At 41.3% G+C, this 17,104-nt stretch overlaps 2 protein-coding genes across 2 annotated transcripts in view; both read left to right on the top strand.

Annotated features, from left to right (window-relative positions):
* The window catches only part of LOC134504781 (nicotinamide riboside kinase 2-like), a 256,317-nt gene that overhangs the window by 42,931 nt on the left and 196,282 nt on the right, over positions 1-17,104 (top strand). The window lies entirely within an intron of this gene.
* SLC30A4 (solute carrier family 30 member 4) lies at positions 540-16,962 on the top strand. Its single transcript, XM_063314455.1, has 7 exons — positions 540-921; positions 3,502-3,648; positions 7,035-7,188; positions 10,161-10,374; positions 12,792-12,897; positions 13,961-14,095; positions 15,926-16,962. Exons 1-7 carry the CDS (start codon positions 540-542, stop codon positions 16,072-16,074), a joined length of 1,287 nt encoding a protein of 428 aa, XP_063170525.1. The 3' UTR covers positions 16,075-16,962.

Genomic DNA, 17,104 nt, shown 5'->3' with positions numbered 1-17,104 from the left:
GCGTTGGCGCTGGGGCGTGATCCCTCCACCGGTTGGCCCGCCGCCCGCCTTCTCGCCGCCCTGGGCAGGTCACTGGGCTTTTCTTAGGCACCATTTTGGTTAAATGCTGTGGCATATTCCTGGTGGTTGCTACCTGGCTGCGCTAGGGCTCTGCAGGTACTTTGGAAGGCCATGAAACAATCTGCCAGGCCCTATCCCGAGGTGGGCAGAGGGAGAGGCCAAAGTGCCACACAGGTACAGGTACCAATGTACCTTCTTAGGTTTTGAATTGGGAAGACATCCACACCTTGGCAGGGTGGCATGGCCTGATCTTGGTGGAGGGTGAAACTTTCCATTGACTTCCTAACTTGCATCTCCTTGCCTCTCCTAGCTTTAATTCCTCAATGACTCTGCCCCGGCTTGACACATCTGCCTTCGTCCAGAAGAGAAATGATTGGCAAAAATAGCAAAGGCATGCCAGAGATATAGTCACCCAAGGCAGACAGCGGTCCCTCAGTACCAGGGGCATCCAGTTGTGTATCTAGAACTGACAGCCTGCAATGGCTGGCCCCAGCATCTGGAACAGCCTCAAGTCGGTCCTGAGAAAGAACAATGACTCCTTGTTCCTGAATGACTGCAGTGCCTTTGATTTTTCGGATGAGATTGGTGAGGAAGACTTTCCCCGGTTCAAGAAACTGCAAGTCGTGGTTTCGGAAGATGCGGCCGACACCTCTGCCAATGGGGCCTACGTGGGACCCCACTCAGATGACGAGTCCTTGCTGGACAGGGACATTGCCTTGCGGAATGCTGTGGCCGGGCCCCCTATAGACCCTTGTAACAATTGTACCCAGCAAAGGGAACTGTTAAAGCAAAGGAAGGTGAAGAGGCGGCTGGCATTAGCTGCAGTCCTATATCTTCTCTTTATGGCAGGCGAGCTTGTAGGTAAGAGTGCCCTGAGGGATCCGGACTGGGGCTGGCGGGAGGAGAGGTTGCTTTGTAAGGCAGCTCTGCTCTGGGATAGCTGTTTAATTATTTTCTCAGGCAGGAAGATAAAGGCACCATTAAACTGGCAGTATTGCATTGCCAGAGGGCAGTAGGTTCAGAGAATGTCGTAAGTAAGCAAATACCACTTGCAGCCAACAGGGAAATGTGCCAGTTTTTTGATCTGCCACTGTGTGGACTGATTCAACTCAATAATGTGGTCTTTGACAACCCACACTCACGGATATACAAAATACAGCCCTGGTGCCTAGCTTTGTCTTGATTGTTGCAGAGCTTATATACACGAAGCTTGTGTTCATAGCTTATGTTAAACCATGATTTAATTTTCATTTACTAAATAAACTCCAATTAGCTGGAGTTACACAATCGGTTCATACAAAACGTTGAGCCAAACAAGCCACATTTATGGTTTAGTGCAATAGAAAGGCAGTCTGTAACATTGTAGTCTTATGTCTAATAGTCTTAAGGCAATAACCTTTCAGTGGATGGGATTACAGTCCAAAAAGGAGGAGTCTGATAGTGCCTTTTCCGACTAAGAAATTTTATTAAAAAGCTTAAGCCTATGCCTTTTAATAAAACTTGTTGGTCGAAAAAGGTGCCATCAGACTCCTACTGATTTTTTATTACCATAGACTAACACAGCTGTCCTCCTACAAAGTCCAAAAAGGGACAGGTGAGTCCAGGGCAGACTAAATTTTGATTTAATGCCATCTATTTTTAATTAAAAATAATTAATAAATAGCTTTTCAGGCAAATATTTAATTAACTTTCCCTTTGCCATTAAAAATTGCTGTTTAGTAACAGCTTCTGGAAGACTCTGAAGGCTGCACCCAAGTCTTCATGAGCTGTATATCATCCTCTGGATGTGCCCCTTCAGTCAAGAGAAGTGTTCAGGCAACCAGGTTAAGAGTCCCTCTTTTGGGGGAGATGGGCAGTAACAAAATTTGAATAATAAACAAACAAACAAACAAAAATAACTAAAATAGGCTTAAGGCTCTTGTATTTTCGGTGCAGTAAAGTTCCTTCATTGCAAGACATCAGGATGAACTTTGTAATGCCTACTAGGTAATCATTTCTGAGTGCTCCACCTCCACAGTGGTGTCTCCTCCTGCCTTTTTTTTTTTCAATCCCTTTTTTGGCTCTCTGACCCTCCTGAGCTGCTTGTGAAGATCAGCCACCCATGAGATGGATTTTTGTCCTTCATGGCTCATTGAAGGCAGCAATGAGACATCAAACTCATTTTTGACTAGGATGTTCACAAGCTTTTTTGAACTCTTTAAAAGAGGCAGCAGCAAGGCAGGCATTTCTACAAACTGGATCCAAGTCCTGGCAGATGGCATGAGTTGTTGTTCTCAAAATCTGTACCGCTGTGGATCAATATGTTCTTCTGTGCACGAAGAATGCACAAACACAGTCACTTCTGCTTTCTCAGGTTCAGCCCTTTAATCACAGAGACTGGATATGCCTATTAATCCTACACACCACATTAACTTGTGTGGTTGGTATAAGAGTTGAGGTTGAGCTCAGGGGAAAATAAATCATTAAATCTATCAAAGGTTCTCTCTGTTCCGGTCTAGCTTGCTTTGTGAATCATGCCGGAAGCTTTGCTTACTTCAGCGCAATTCTTAAAATAGGAGGAAGAGAGGTAGAACCCCCCACCCCCAATTCCTGTCTCCTACCCCCATTTCTGCCAGGTCAAGGTGGTCTCTTAAAAAATACTATGTAGTAAGTTGAAACAGGAAAAAAATGGGCAGGTTTCTTCTGAATCCTTCCTGCAAATAAAATGATCCCGGGAGTTAAAACGTGTAGCTACAGCCATTTAATAAAATGATATAAATCTTTTGGAGATTGCTAGTTTAAGGACAGGTTCTGAATTTTCAGTGTTTCTGTCCAGCTGGTAATTTCTGTGAACGGAGTCCTTTAAGGCACATTGGTGGTTATTCAGAAATAAGTTATAAAGCAAATTTAGTGCATGAAAATTGCTACCTGTGGTGATTTCCTGCTGAGGACGGAAAACATGGTGATAACAGCTGAAAAGATATTTGTCTGGAACTATTGTGATCATTGTCTATGCCTCACCCTCCAATGTGTATGTTATAATCTGTAAATGTCCTAACAGTCAGAAATCACGCTGAGACGAGGAGTAGGTCTCTAGTGTTTATTACTGCTACAAAAGACAGAAAATCCTAACAAACTGAAGAAGCGTGGGAAAACCCATCCAGATAAACCCCAAAAGTCAAGGCGGGTCTGTTCTGTGTCTCTTTGAATGGCTGCTCAACTCCTCACTACTACGCATGCGTTTTCCCCCCTGGATAGGGGCGCCCTCCTGCTCACCATCAGTGCTCATGACAGTAAATGTGGCAAAGACATGTTGCACTATAGATGTTTTGGGGAGCTGTGATTGATAAAACCCCTTCCTGTATGTATGTGTGTGTGTATATATATATGTGTGTGTGTGTGTGTGTGTAATATGTGAACATATCTAACATCCCCCTCCTCCTTTTAAATTTGTACATTAAGGTGGATACGTTGCCAACAGTCTAGCAATCATGACGGATGCACTTCACATGTTAACCGATCTCAGCAGCATTATTTTGACTCTTCTTGCTTTGTGGCTCTCAGCAAAAGCACCCACAAAAAAGTTCACCTTTGGATTCCATCGATTAGGTAGGTGGCCTTTTATAGTATTCCGCTGTCTGTGCTGGTTGGCCGTGAAGTTTATATCTTTGGTTTATCTTCTCCAACTGGGTGCCCTCCATCCATATCAAATTGCAATTCCCAGTTGCACTATGGCTGTGACAGGTTGATAAGAACTATGATCCAACAAGGTACCAGGGTAGGACAGCTGCTTAGTTCAGTAAGAAAATGGTAGATATATACAATGTTATATCTCTAAACGTTGCAGCCTCATACCATGGCATGGCTGCTTGTGATATCTCTTTTGAGCTGTTGATTTAAAGATTTGGTACAGGCAGACAGGAGGGGGAAAAGTCAAAACACCCGCCTCCTCTGCTTCTGGTACTTTTATGCCTGTCCCATGTGCTTCCCTGTAATTGTTTTTCAGTGTAAGTAAAACATCTTGGGTGTATCTGTTGCAGCCCAAACCGATTTCTTGGGACATAAGTTTTTGTAGGCAGATCTTTCAAAATGAGATATAATTCAGTGTTAGAAGCTGCAGTTTGGTATTCATTTACCCAAGAATCAGCCTTGTGGAAGCTAGATGAATTTGGGACAGTCAAACTCTCTCAGCCCAACCCACTTCACAGGACAGTTATGGGGGAACATAGGAGAGAGTGCTACATAAATCACTTTGAGAAGAGGGATATAAACCTAACAAATACTGTGTGTGTACATGCCTTTGGGTCGGTTTTGCTTCCTGGTGACTGTCTGGACTAGTCCCTGCAGTGTTCTTGGCAAGATTTTTGGAAGTGGTTTGGCATTGCCTGCTTCCTAGGGCTGAGAGAGAGAGACTGGCCCAAGGTCACCCAGCTGGCTTCAGGCCTAAGGTGGGACTAGAACTCATGGTCTCCCGGTTCCTAGCCTGGCATCTTAACCACTACACCAAACTGGCTCTCAACAAATAATAGTCATACTTTAACCATATGTTACAGTGAGACTAATTAACAAGCCCAAAAATGCATACAAAAGGATTGAGCTATGTGGTGTCCTCCACATGTTTTGGATTTTAACTCCCACCAGGCTCAATCAGAATAGTCATTAATAAAGGATTGTTGGAGTTGTAGTCCAAAATAGTACAAAAAGACTGCACTTTCCTCTCTGTTCCTCCTATTCCAGAGGATGAATGGATGGAATGTTCTTTGAAACCATTACAGTTCCTCTGGGAAAATCACATCAGTCTTCACAAGAAGTTTCTAAAAATATACTTATATTAGCTCTTAGAAGGGGAATTCATTAAGCAAACAAGAAAAAGAGGAAAAGTATTTTTCAATTAGATGGGCTGATTCAATACTGTTCCTTCATGCCTCTGCTAGGTTAGTTTCTGCTCACATTATTCAATCCAGTGTTCATATGATTTTCTTTTCTAAAGCTGTAATTAGATTTCTCAGCAATTTTTTTGGTCTTTAATGTCCTGTAGGAGCTGTATAATAAAGTCAAGCACTGGTGTGCATTCATATGCCTTTGAAAACTGTTTTTGGCCCCAGTGGCTTGTATTTCAATCATAAGGATATTCATTCAGCAGAATTAAGAACTCTTGAAAGAAAAGTTTCATGGCTGCCAAACCCTGTATTGTTTCAGTATGATTTACTGCTCTACAGTAAAGTACAGTATGGCTTTAATAAGTGAATTGATGGGGATGATACCATAGTGGAGGAAAATGTCTCTGTCGTGGAATTGAAAACTTGGCAGACAAAGTTTGTGAAATTCAACTCTGTCCCCAAACAGACTAAAAGGAGACTTTGTACATATTCCCCTACCTCCTTTTTAATACCTTTACTCTTTATGAAAATTGGATTTATGCAGCTTTTACATGGGGTTTCAATTGTGTCTAGTTCTAAATAATCCTCTCAGGCATGATTCTTTGAAACAAGCCCATAACTACGATAACAACATTAGCCAGGTAACCAATGTGGCAAGCTTGTAGTGTAGTTATAATGGGACAAGCGAGATTGTGTGTCACAGGGCTTTCACACTGACTGAATAACACATCTCGCTAAGACATAATGGGAGATGCAATGTTGGCTTAGCATGTGTGAAAGCAGCCCCTGCTGCCTATCAAACCCAGCTTAAGGGATAATGTGTGTTGTGAATGTACCCTCCCTTGCTAGTGGACAGGCTCAAACATTCACATGTGCACACACTTCCCCATAAACCTTCATGAGGGAGAGGTGTTCTTCTTCATGTTGTCCTAGAAAGATATCCCAGCCGTTCCCTCTTTGCTGGAGATAAGAAAATGTGGAGTACTTTGAAACAAAGGCAGAAGGATCTGTAGGGTAGGACTGGGCAAAGGACAGAGTCTGTCTGTCTCCTTACCAGTCTCAGAATCAATTTATTGAAAACTCCAGAAAGTTAGAAGTCTAGAATAATTGAAAAAAGAGGGAATATCAGATCTATTTCAAGTGATCTGTTAGCTCTTCGAGGTGGACTAGACTAGGAAACCAAAGTTATGAATACTAATGCTATTGTATTATAGGATTAGAGCGACAGAATCTTACAAGTCTGAATGCGCCTCCCCCCTCCCTGCCTTTGTCTACAGGAGAACTAGGGAGGGTCAAGTCTGAGACATTTTCTCACATTTCTGCTTTGGATTCAGATTTCTTTTATCTGACCGTTGCCTTGGTTGCAGCTGTTCTTCCTGTTCCTCAAGGTTATTCCCACAACCCATTATGGTATCTGTTTGGGGGGTTCGTTTCAATAATAACAACAACAACAACAATGGTGGCTGTCTGAAAAGATAGGTAAAAACATTTAGCTAGGATTGTTGCATTAAGTTTAAATTTTATTATGCTTGTAAGTCTCCTTTTTTTAGCTTTCTGTGCCAGCTCAGTAATTGTATATTCCAGCCTTTTATGCATATCTCAGACTGTTTGTGAGTAAATAATTTCTCTTTAGTCTTTTGTGATTCAGCATAAACATTTAAAATCCTGCTCCCATCTCTTCAGAGCAGGGTTCCCCAAAGTTATCAGTGCTGACCTCCAAGGGTTGATGGGACTATCCAAGGGGTCTTTGTTGTTGTTAGTAGTAGTAGTACTATTAGTTAAAATAGTATTTATTAAATTATTTTCATATAATAATTGTTTGTGGGTCTGAAACTTCATGAAGAGATCAATGAGCTGAAGAATTTGGGGATCCCTGCTTTAGAGTGACTTTTTCATTTGTGGCAGACCAGCGCCAATTTGTGTCTGACCAGAGTACTACCTCTCATTTTAGATATTTCCTTTTAAGTCATTTGGAAGTAGCTGTTTTATCAGGGCAACTCTGTAACTCCTTTTTTACAGTGTTGACTGAGTGCATTTTAAGGTTTAAATTTTAGGATGGAAGGATGTATTTGGACCTCCTTTTCAATAGCTGGTGTTTTTCTTCTTCTCTTCCAGAGGTTTTGTCTGCCATCTTCAGTGTATTGCTGGTTTATGTCCTAATGGTTTTCCTCTTATACGAAGCTGTTCAGCGAACTATCCACATGGACTATGAAATTAATGGGGATGTGATGCTCATTACTGCAGCTATTGGTGTGGCAGTAAACCTCATGTAAGTTACTGTTTTCATTCTATTTAAGACTGATAGCCTATTGAGCTTGATGACATCTCACGATCGTAGCTGCAAACCCCATCTGGTTGGGTTTTCATATCCTAAGGTCTGATGTTGGACACTGTCTTAGTAGGGTGGTTGCTGCTTCTGATCTCTTTCAACCAAGGGTTTTTTCAGACTGCTTGAGTAGTGCCTGAAATCTTGGCCTAAACGACTTGTTATTAATTGCATGGTTACAGCTATGCCAGGGTAGGAGTTAGCAGCAGTGAAGTGATGGAACAATACAGCCATGTTGTAAAGCAAGAGTCAACAATCTGTGGCCCCCAGAACTCCATCAGCCCATGATTGCTGATAACTGAAGGCATGTTTTCCCATCCCATTGAAATGGGGAATAATAAAAGCTATAGCATAAATTCTGAAATAGGCATATCACTGTTAAAAACAAAACAGGAAAACTGACCCCTCTACCTCTACCCAACCCCATATGTGATGTGGCTCAACCCACTGAGGTCCCTGAGGCCTCAGAAATGTCAGGCGCACCCACTGGCAGCCAAACACCTGCCCACCCTTATGCTAAAGGAGAATACCAGTTGTGGCTGGCTTTCTAACGTCTTCTCTTTGGGTCCTCCCATCTTCCGTGCTAAGCTTCTGATGTTCAAACCACTTCCCTTTTCTTCTTTGTGAGGTTTTTCTGGCATCAGCTCAGTTCTGTGATGCTTTTCCTTCTGCTGCCATCTGATTTTCCCTCTGGTTTCCTGCTATACTTGTTAGTGTTTGGTGTACTTCTTTTCTGTCTGTTAATGAAGATGACTTTTTGTGTTCAGCAGAACACGCACAACTTCATTTCTTCCTTCTCTGACTTAGATATTACAGCGTTTCCCCTGCTTTTACCAGAAAGGAGTTCTTTTGCTTATGGTTTAGGATGCAAAATTTCTGGCAGCCTGTTTCCATTTGTATGGGAGATGCAGACATTAGACATGTCTAACTGAATTGTATTTGGAGAACCGTGTCTGGAGAGCAGGAGAAAAGTGAAGAATGGCCATTGCTATTGACCTTCCGAGCATGCTTCTCAAACCACAGAGCAGTTTGCATTGTGGATTATAAGACACATCACCACTGTCTCTTGAGTTATAAAGTCCTAAGCCATTCCATCTAATGTTAAGCAAGTAAGTTCCCACTTTCTATGCATTTCTCTCTTGGGTGCTGTCTTCACACCTCTATGATCAGTCTGGATAATGTCAGGAATAAAGCTGCTGAGGTAGGACCCAGCAGTTTCCAGACTAGAGAGAACTGTTAGGCCAAGATAAATCAGAAGCATCCCAAAGCCATCTAGAGAGTGGCTGAGTCATCTGTCAACCTGGAAAGGGAGGAAGAAAAAGCCTAGAATTGAAATTCTGGACCATTTATATTTGTGCCACACACACACACACACACACACACACACACACACACTGGATATGTATGTATGTATGTGTATGTGTATGTAGGTATGTATATATATGATTTATATTCTGCCTTTTCTTCATGAGTTCAAGACAGCATATATAGAACTCCTTCCAATTTTTACTCACAGCAGCTCAGTGAGGAAGGTTGAGCTGATATTAATCAATTAGGCCAAAGTCATCAAATAAACTTTCATGGCTTCAGGTGGACAAACCTGGGTATCCCCAGTCCTAGTCCAACACCTTAACTGCTACTGTACACTGGCATAGACTTAATAGAAGAGCTTTGCTTCTGTGGACTGTGGTGGACAATTTTTTTGTGGGTAGATGGGTTCATTGTTACCAGCACCAAAGACATTAATAAAACTAAGTCACGGCTGAGAACTCCTACCAAGTAAGCTGATTTCTGGATAAGGGATAGATCTGGAGAGGTGAGATTTATAGCCAGATCTGGTTTGAAGCACGTTAAATGATTTCTCAACACTTTAAAGCAGATGTAGAGGATGTGTAAGGGACTCTGTTGTAGAAAGTGAAACTGCTTGACCAGCAATTTCTGTTCCACCTTTAGATGATTGGAATTAAATATAACTCAGTCTATTTATGAAATCAGCCCCTTTCCTTACATTTTTGGTGTGTAGATTCCACCCAAACAATTGTCTTAAGCATTTCTTTCCAGTAGCTATTTTATCACTGACTGAAAACAAGCATAGATAAGGCTGGGCTGAATTTGTACTGTACCAGCAACAGGCTAATTGTGTGACCAGTTATGGGGGCTTGATGTCCAATTGCAGTGCACCTGTAATTTCCTCCTCTCCAAAGAAAAGCAGAGAGAAAGGATTTGGGGAGCAGAGGGCTATACCAATAAGAGGACAGAGTTTCTTCTTGCTAGTTTGTTTAGAACAAAGCATACCTGGATAATGGGGCATAAGGGAGACAAGGGGATTTCTCCCCTGCTATTTTTCCTGGCATGCATAGCCCTGGAGCGATTTTTCTCCTTGAAGGTGGGCAGGAGGCCAGACACAGTAGATTAGCAGGTAGGGTGAAATATAATAGAGTGAAAATGGCTCTGGAGAAATGATGTTCGGATAGGCTGTCTGGCTAGCAGTTGGTCTATAAGCATATATCCAACATTCACAGTGGCTTTGCAGAACAGCATTAGACAGCATTGCTGACTCTCATTAGCTACCATGAAGAGTAACTAATACTGATTATTTTTCAGTCTTTGTGCTGAAAACTAGGGCTGTGCAACACTTTGGACCAAAAAATTGTTTCAGAGCATACAGGGGCACAAATCTAGCCGCCATCTGCAAGCCCAGCGTGACTTTCCTTGGGGAAGGAAATGGTTGCTGCGTTTGCACCCCTGTATGTGCCAAAGCCCCATTTTGCCTTTGAATATGAAGCACTGCATAACCCTATGAAAAATTAAAATCCTATAACCTAAGGCTTTTTTTTCCCCATTGGCATTTCCAAAAACATAATAGCTTTTTTTCTTTTTAAAGCACCTTTCTTCTCCTCCACTTTTCATTTCAGAATGGGCTTTCTGCTGAACCAGTCAGGCCACCTTCACTCCCATTCGCATACGCCTTCATCTATTCCTCCGTCCAGCTCTTCCGCTCCAGCCTCTGGGCACCCTCATAGTCACAGCCATGGCAGCTTGGCTGTGAGAGCTGCGTTCGTCCATGCCCTGGGAGACTTGGTGCAAAGTATTGGTGTGCTTGTAGCTGCATACATCATTCGATTCAAGGTGGGCAGGGTTTCTTCACTAGACTTGTGGGCATCTCTGATCTTGGATTGTTCAGCCTTGGAATGCTGTAACAATGATCCTGGTTTGTTCCTGTAAAAACTTACCCAGAACTCCATGTTCTTTTGACTATGTCCTCTTTTTTCAGCATAGGAAACAAGTCTTCTGTTCTGATGAGCTAGAAAGTCCTTGGAGAGTCAGACTGTTCAAGGAGATGTAGGATTTGCTCAAATGGGAACTGAGTTGAAATGGCTGGGGTTATTGTAAACAGTTCAGCAGTATTTTACTTGCTTTTAAATTTTTATAAATGTTTTGAGGGACAATGTTTTTGAAACTGCAGACTTTCTTACCAGAAGCTGATTTGGTGTTTTATGATGTATTGCTGGGATTGGTAACTGCCGAGATTCAGTGCAGGTTCCCTCACCCTCCTTTTGAAATATCCTTTTTGAAATATCTTTTTAAAATCTTTCCTAATACTCCTTCCTCCTCCTGTTTTCCCTACAACAACCACCTTGTGAGGTGAGCTGAGCTGAGAGAGAGGGACTGGCCCAAGGTCACCCAGCTGGCTTTCATGCCTAAGGCGGGACTAGAACTCTCATACCACGCCTGATTGGCTCTTGGGCTGAGAGAGAGGGACTGGCCCAAGGTCACCCAGCTGGCTTTCATGCCTAAGGCGGGACTAGAACTCTCCTACCACACCTGATTGGCTCTTGGGCTGAGAGAGAGGGACTGGCCCAAGGTCACCCAGCTGGCTTTCATGCCTAAGGCGGGACTAGAACTCTCCTACCACGCCTGATTGGCTCTTGGGCTGAGAGAGAGGGACTGGCCCAAGGTCACCCAGCTGGCTTTCATGCCTAAGGCGGGACTAGAACTCACAGTGTTTTGGTATCTAGTCTGGTGCCTTCACCACTAGACCAAACTGGCTCTTCCTTAATTCCCAGACTGTTTTGTTCACGGCTAGTCTTATCATCAATCAACAGCTGTGTGTTATCCACTGTTTTGTTAAAGAGGCAGGCTTTCTGCCCCCTTAATCATAAATATACCAGAAAATGAACCAAAAGTTTTACTGCCATAAAATTGCCTATATATACATACCACATTTCAAAGTAAGATACTTGTTGGAATTCTTGTGTTGGACTCTTAACCTTCCTTCTAATAAATATCACCAATCAGATCTCTTAGAGACTTGTTTGCTACTAGCTGTGAGGAGGAAAGTCTGAGATATTTGGCAAGACAGGGTCTTTTCTATTTTGACCCCAGCTCAGTTCAGTGGGACATTTTCTGAGATACATAAAGGGCTCAAACAGTCGCAGTGCATGTGACTTTCTTTTCTTGTTGGTGTGTGTTTCTAACATCATGTTAGTTGACTTTTTTCCAAAGGTTTTGACCTGTTTTAAGACAAGTTACACCTTTTGGTTCTGTTGGTACATTTTAACATTTTGTAACCCCTTCTTACACATCAAGAAAAGTTGTGTGCAGCTATTGAAATTAACAGATTCTTTTCTGAGTAACACATATTGGTGGTGGTGGGGGGAGCATACAAAAAGGCCATATACATGTGGCGTCATTGCATTGGACCAGTTTGCACCATCTCTATTGAGAAAAGCCTCTTAAAAGTCTCCTTGGTATTCTTTAATAGATGTTGGGATTGAAACTTGGGTGTATCTGTACACCAAGACTGTACTGTGCTACTCAGCCCAGTTGGGAAAATGTTCAGTACAGTACAAAGGTTAACTGTATTCCAAACTGCATATTTGCCCAGGCACTGCAATCAAGGATGATTAATTAAGGTAGTTAAATAAATCAGAGGGTTCTTTTTAATCTGAAAAGTTCAGTGATCCTCTGTAGCTGATTTTCCCCCCAAAGGCATTTAATATCCCACATACAAAACAGCCTTTGTTCTACCGTTGCATACTTTTTCTTATCTATTGTGGTCCAAATTATAGTTGCAATGAAGTTGCATTAAAGAATATTATTCATGTGAAAGTTTGGGAAGACGCAGCCCTACTGTACAATTGTAATAAATGGAGCCAGCATCTTCTTGCTGAGGAAAATGTTACTTATGTTTGGGAAAACCGCATACAAATTAGCCATCTTTCAGAAAACTGATTCTTGTAAGTAGAGCTTATTTACATAAGCTGTGTGGAAAACTGCACATTGCAAATGCATGCTTTCCCCAGATCTACTCCAAAATAATAGTGGGTGTTCCAGTTTTTTTTTAAACTGATTTAGTGAAAAATTGGGGGGACAGGGCAGGAGATGAATATCTGTGGCATAGATGCCTATTGGATTGGCAGCAATTCTTACATCCATCCTTAACATATTGACCAAATGAATTCTTCCCACTCCCCCATTTCTGAGCCTTCAAGATATTTATAGCTAAGGACTTTGTTATGAGGCTTTAATCTTTCTCATTTCAGCCAGAATACAAGATTGCTGATCCTATATGTACATACATATTTTCAATTCTTGTGGCTTTCACCACATTTCGGATCATACGGGACACCGGAATAATTGTACTTGAAGGTAAGAGCTGTTAAACTTCCTATGACTGGGAAGAGAGAGAATCCAGAGGATTTTTCTAAATTGTACATATGTTCTTAATAATTTTGATCAATAACTTGGTGGTGTAGGCTGATACATTCTACCAGCTGAGTATAAAGTGATAAAAAGGTATGAGAATTTAATACTCTGTTGTCTAAACCAAGATCCTACTCTCCCTCAGCCTAGCTGTATCCAGCATCAGCAGCTTCCATAACAAGCTTTGATGTTGTCAAAATAACAATAGAGACCTTATGATATCATCATGCCAATATACAGTTGCTGTTGTGACATCTAATACAAGTATTTTAGTTGTTTGTTTATGCTGGACTATGAACATAGGAAAGATAGATTGATTTGTTTCATATTATGTATGTGTCATCATGTCTACCCAGCATCTTCACTGATTTCAGTTGTGTGTCACAGATTATTTGTGTTTCCTTGTTGCTCAGACCAGATTCTTCTGGGATTAAATTCTGCCAAGGGAGACAATTGTTTAATGTCATACAACTACTAATTTTATTCACTCTTCCAGTGCTTGTGAAAGATACTAGGAGGCAATGCGGTGTAGTGGTTTAAATAGGACTGGAGGGCCACCTTCAAGTCCACCCTCAGTCATGGAAGCTCACTTGAGCATCTTTGGGCTAGCCTTTCCCACGTAGCCCAATATTCTCATAGGGGTTATTGTTGTACAGAAAAATGGAGGAGGAAGAATTCTATATTTCACCACAAGCTCCTGGAGGAAAGGCAGAATATAAATCTATTCTTAGTAATAAAATTATAATTATGATTTTTTTCCTTAGGCCATTACTGTGAGTTTCCTGAGTTCCAGGAAAACTTGGAGGTTTTTGTAATCTTATAAATAAGTAGATTTTTTTTAGAATTGTAATTTTCTCCTGAAACAAGTCACAAGACACACTCCAACACTTTGCTATGCGCTGTACAGCTGTTCTTTTATTTTAAAAGTTTAAAGCTAGTTCATGTGTAGCATATTTTTTTTCAAGCTTAAACAGAAAACTCTGTTCCTTGATCTTTATTCTGCTTGTAGGAGTTCCAAGACATTTGAATGTGGACCTTATTAAAGAAGAGTTGATGAAAATTGAAGACGTATTTTCAGTGGAAAACCTGAATGTCTGGTCTCTAACTGCAGGAAAAACAATTGCCATCGTCCACCTACAATTAGGTAAAATATGTTGAATTTTTTGATAAATTAAGTATAAATGTATTATGATCCATTATTTCTAAAACACTTGCTTCAATTGGTACTTAGTTATTAGATGCTATCTGTAAAGTAAAATAAACAATACAGGCTTGCAGTCTAAAAACACTTGCACAGGCAAGGGGTGGAAGGAAATAGATTATTTGATCACCCCAGGTCAAAAATTATTTTTTAAAAGACATTTATTGAATTGTATCTTTTTTTTGGGGGGGGGGGAGTTCTAGATGTAGAGGATTTAGTAACCCATGGCTCAGAGTGACTCCTGAGTGGTTAGAACCGCAGAGCCCAATCATTATCTAAAGAATGATCAGCTTACCGGCCAACTTCCTACAGAAGAGCAGCATCACTTTGTCTAACCCAGTGTTTCTCAACCTTGTCAACTTGAAGAGGTGTGGACTTGTATGATGCTGCTCTTCTGTAGGAAGTTGGCCTGTAAGCTGATCATTCTTTAGATAATGATTGGGCTCTGCAGTTCTCAGGCACTTGATGGAACTGACAGGTTAAAACTAGTCCTCTTCTAGTGAGAATGCAAAGCTAAAAAGAGCTTCCTTATGAAAAATCCTTCAATTTTTGGCTTTGTGAAATTATTTCAAGCTATCAGTTGCTACTATATTACAACAAGCCCCATAGAGAATGCATCTATGGGAGAAGTGTTTCAAGAATATCTCCATTTTTCCCATCAGTCTGAGGAACAGGTTGGAGAGCAATTCTGAACTTGAGAAGCTCCTCAGTAGGTTCAATAAATACAGGATCTTCAAGGTGGAAACCCTCAAATCAACTGCAGAGGCAATCCTAGCAGACAGATCAATAAACTGTTGAAAACCTGCTTGTGTATTCCCAGCAGATCAGACCACCAGAGAGTCCTTAGGTTTGCTTATAACAACAATCAATTCCAATTTAAGCTCCTACCCTCAGTCTCAACTATTAATCAAGATAATGGCAGAAGTAATAGGGCATCTGAGGCATGCATACATATGTATACCTAGATGATCTATTAATTAGATATCCATCCAGGATCAGGGCTGCATCCAGCCTATCACTCACAATACATTGCCTATAAGATCATGGATTTCTAGTATACAGAACCAAAAGCTTGCTGTCTTCCTCCAGCAGATGTTTTATTTGGGGGTCCTGATCAACATGTAGAAGAATTAGTTCTTCTTGTCCCTAGAGCCCACTTTGAAACTATAGGAGGTTATCAAAGAAATTGCCTCACAGCTGACAATGTCTGACAATCATGAAAACTGGCTCTCCTCCAAGGGTTGATTATAGCTTTTGTAGACCTGGTTCTCTGAGTGTGTCTGCACTCTCAGTCCTTCCACTGGCTTCTACTATGCCAGCAGATCAAGATTCCCAACAAAGCACAAGCACAACGTTGGGTGAGTCTTCCACAGGAGATGGCTTGATTTTTACATTGCTGATTGACCAATGGTGGGTTTGGGTTGTAATTCTCAAACAGTAAAGGTGTTAAGTCCATAGAGCTGAAGTCAATTCTTGTGACTGAAGGGGGTTTCTTCCCAAGGAAGGAAGCTGTCCCCTAGAAGGAAGAGTTAACTCTATCCTCTCAGGTCCATCATCCAGTAACCACAGGGCTATTGCATGGTAAGTCCAACTGCCCTTCTTCCTCTTACTGATCATCATTATGGAAGGAGGTGGTGTGATGTTCAAGTAATCCTTGTATTGGTGATTAGATGTCTCAAAATCTCTTTCCTCTCTAATTTCTTAATAACTTGTACTTGCTAGTTTTGGTTGTTCATCTGGAGAGCTGAAAGTTGTGGCTTTCTTGACTTTCAGCTCCTGGTAGTTCACCAAAGTGGGAGGAAGTCCAGTCGAAGGCCAGACAACTGCTGCTGAATACTTTTGGCATCTATCAATGCTCCATCCAGCTTCAAAGCTACCTGCGAGAAGAGAACAAGCCCTGTGCAAATTGTCAGAGTGCCTAATTTTTCCACACTTTGGGGAGACTCGCTGCCTTATCCTTTTTATCCTGCAGCCAAAAGGCCACAAAGCAATAAAGATAAGATATTAATGGAATGGAGTCCTTTCAGCTCCGACACAGTGTCTGCATTTAGTGCAGTATCGGGGATCGGAGCCATTGGTGTCAGGCTCAGCATGGCCCTCTTCATGAAGACAGACTTTTGCTCTTCTCTCATTGTTAATTTCTGCTAGGGTTTTCTTGCCAGTATATTTCCAAGAAGTTGTTTACAGATCACTTGATGGTTGAGCAGGTTCCTCGCTGAGCACGCTTCCACATTGCCATTTGTTAAAGGTCCTTTCTGACACTCCAAAAGGAGCATCAGGAAATTTATCTACTTGAGTTTTAAAAAGAGTTGAAAAAAGATGATCATGTTCACAATTTGTAAAGTTAATGATCCCTGGATTGGTTACATAGTATTCCCCCTTCCCTTTTACAGGTTTTTAATTCCTTATCTAAAAAAATGCTGCAGGGATAACAGGACTTTTTTATAAGTTGTCTCTTAATACAAACTTGAATCTGTATTGGCTTTTACATGTAACCAGTTTTTGGACATTTAGCTTTAAACAGTACTTCGTGGTAGAAGGATTTTATCCAGGATGAGCCACCACTTGTTTAACTGAAGACTTTGGGGCTGGACCCACCATGTTTGAAAAGACTGACCGACTTTCATATCCTTTGACATAGGTCTTGTATTGTAGAAGAGTATATTTAATTTCTTCGAGTCTATGTGATTGACTTGGAAAACATTCTTACTGGTCCTCCTGAGTATCTAAAGTAACGTTTCACCTGCTTCAAAAGGCTATTTGATAACCTGAATCTTAACTCTAGTAAATAGATGTGCTGTAGAAACGTCTTTGTGATTGATTTGCTTTGCTGAAAGAGAAAGGCCTTATAGAAAACTCAAAAAATCAAATCAGTAGACTTAAGGGTAGGTATTGATGGAAAAAGAAAACAAAGATTTGCAACTTCTAGAACTTGAAATAGTGAGAATCTGG

The sequence above is a fragment of the Candoia aspera genome, chromosome 13, assembly GCF_035149785.1.
Source record: "Candoia aspera isolate rCanAsp1 chromosome 13, rCanAsp1.hap2, whole genome shotgun sequence".
In the NCBI taxonomy this organism is placed as follows: Eukaryota; Metazoa; Chordata; class Lepidosauria; order Squamata; family Boidae; genus Candoia; species Candoia aspera.
Note: the sequence above shows the minus strand (reverse complement) of the source record. Positions and strands in the feature narration are given on the sequence as shown.

Coding starts and splice junctions, on each gene's coding strand:
- SLC30A4 (XM_063314455.1), top strand. CDS start 540: ATGGCTGGCCCCAGCATCTGGAACAGCCTCAAGTCGGTCCTGAGAAAG. Junction 922..3,501: donor TATGGCAGGCGAGCTTGTAG/GTAAGAGTGCCC, acceptor TTGTACATTAAG/GTGGATACGTTGCCAACAGT. Junction 10,375..12,791: donor CATACATCATTCGATTCAAG/GTGGGCAGGGTT, acceptor TTCTCATTTCAG/CCAGAATACAAGATTGCTGA.